This window comes from Stylophora pistillata, chromosome 6, assembly GCF_964205215.1.
Source record: "Stylophora pistillata chromosome 6, jaStyPist1.2, whole genome shotgun sequence".
Taxonomy (NCBI): Eukaryota; Metazoa; Cnidaria; class Anthozoa; order Scleractinia; family Pocilloporidae; genus Stylophora; species Stylophora pistillata.
Genome location: NC_142524.1, coordinates 5,496,141 through 5,497,500, shown reverse-complemented (window position 1 = coordinate 5,497,500; position 1,360 = coordinate 5,496,141). Strand labels below are relative to the sequence as shown.

Sequence of the window (1,360 nt, the reverse complement as noted above, 5' to 3'; positions counted from 1 at the left end):
CACCGAACCCTACTACATCCTGAGCTTCCGCGAGGGAAGAGCTTGGCGAAGTGGTAGGAGGCATGGTAGTGACGGTGGCGATGGATATGCTGTGGCACGGTACGGATCCAGTGTGGATGGGTATCCTGTGGTGCGGCAGAGAGCTGGTGACGATGTGTATCCTGTGCTGCAGCCTGGCTCCAGTGGCTTGAGATTAAGCTGCACTAGGAAGAAAGTTCTGGAGCATGATGCATTGTCCAGTGGCAGCTCCACAGAGTGTGTTCATATGCGAAGGAGTCAGAAATTACTTGGGGGAACATCACTTGGTAAAAGCTTTGACTCCGCTCGCCGATGTGACCATAGTGCATACGAACGTGATTTTGATCATGGCTGCCACGACGAGTGCAGAGATGGCAGTGATCTATCTATCAATGAGCATTTGCAGAGTAGGGTCCCTGATGGTGCTGCCTCTTCGTCGGAGTACATTCACAATTTGGCCTCAGGGGCCAGGAGCGCACAGGACAGTGGTCTTGTTTCTTCAGAACAAAGTGTGAATCGACCTCTTAACGACAGCGAGCACGGAGAATTGGTACACAAACGATCGGTGAATAAGACTCGAGCCAGATTTGGACTTTCATTGAAGAGGATGCTGTCTAAAAGAGACGACAAGTCCTCGTGATGTAAATGGTTTGACACCAGAGGCGTCAGCCTTCACGTGTTTTGTTCTTCTTCTCCTATATATAAAAGACAGTTTCTTATTAATTTGCAGACACAAAACGCGCAGGACTTCCGTTGCTCCTGTAAAGTGGTGTTTTAAGACAAAAGAAAAGAATAACTCGAAGATTAATTTTTATTTAAAATTTAACATATGAAAAGTGTGCGCAGAGAGTAATCCTAGTGGTTGAGTTACTCCTGAAAATAAGAAATCTTGCCGACTAAACTTATGTCAACATGAGCCAAATTCATCGACAGAGTCTAAGTCAACTTGGAGGGCGACTTATCCAGGTTATCGTAACGGAGGTAAACATTGCCTTTGTCTGATCCATGCGCGGTGAATGAAAGTGTATTTTTTTTTCTGTTTTTGGCATGTTTGCTTTATCGATAGTATATAGCGTGAAACTGTGGATGAGTAGGTTCAGCTGAATGTATTACCTTCTCGCTGTACGTTGCTCAAATTTGTCTCAGTAAACTGCGCTTGAACAAATATTTTCAGGACTGTTTTCACTAGAACGATGAGGAGTAAAATCATTGTTCTTGGCATTCTTTAACCCTTTAACTCTGTTAAAGGACCAAGACAGAATTTCACCTCCTATTATAATTAAAATATCAAGCAGACGAATCATTATGATGAGAATGAAGAAAAATATCAATTAGTAAATTA

The 1,360-nt window shown here is 43.4% G+C and overlaps 1 protein-coding gene across 1 annotated transcript in view; it reads left to right on the top strand.

Annotated features, from left to right (window-relative positions):
- LOC111323231 (uncharacterized) overlaps positions 1 to 798 on the top strand; it is a 6,625-nt gene extending 5,827 nt beyond the window's left edge. Inside the window, exon 7 of the mRNA XM_022926547.2 lies at positions 1 to 798. This exon is cut by the window's left edge and continues 582 nt beyond it. Coding sequence (XP_022782282.2) covers positions 1 to 658 — 658 coding nt within the window. The 3' untranslated portion in view covers positions 659 to 798.
- The last annotated feature ends 562 nt before the right edge of the window (positions 799 to 1,360 follow it).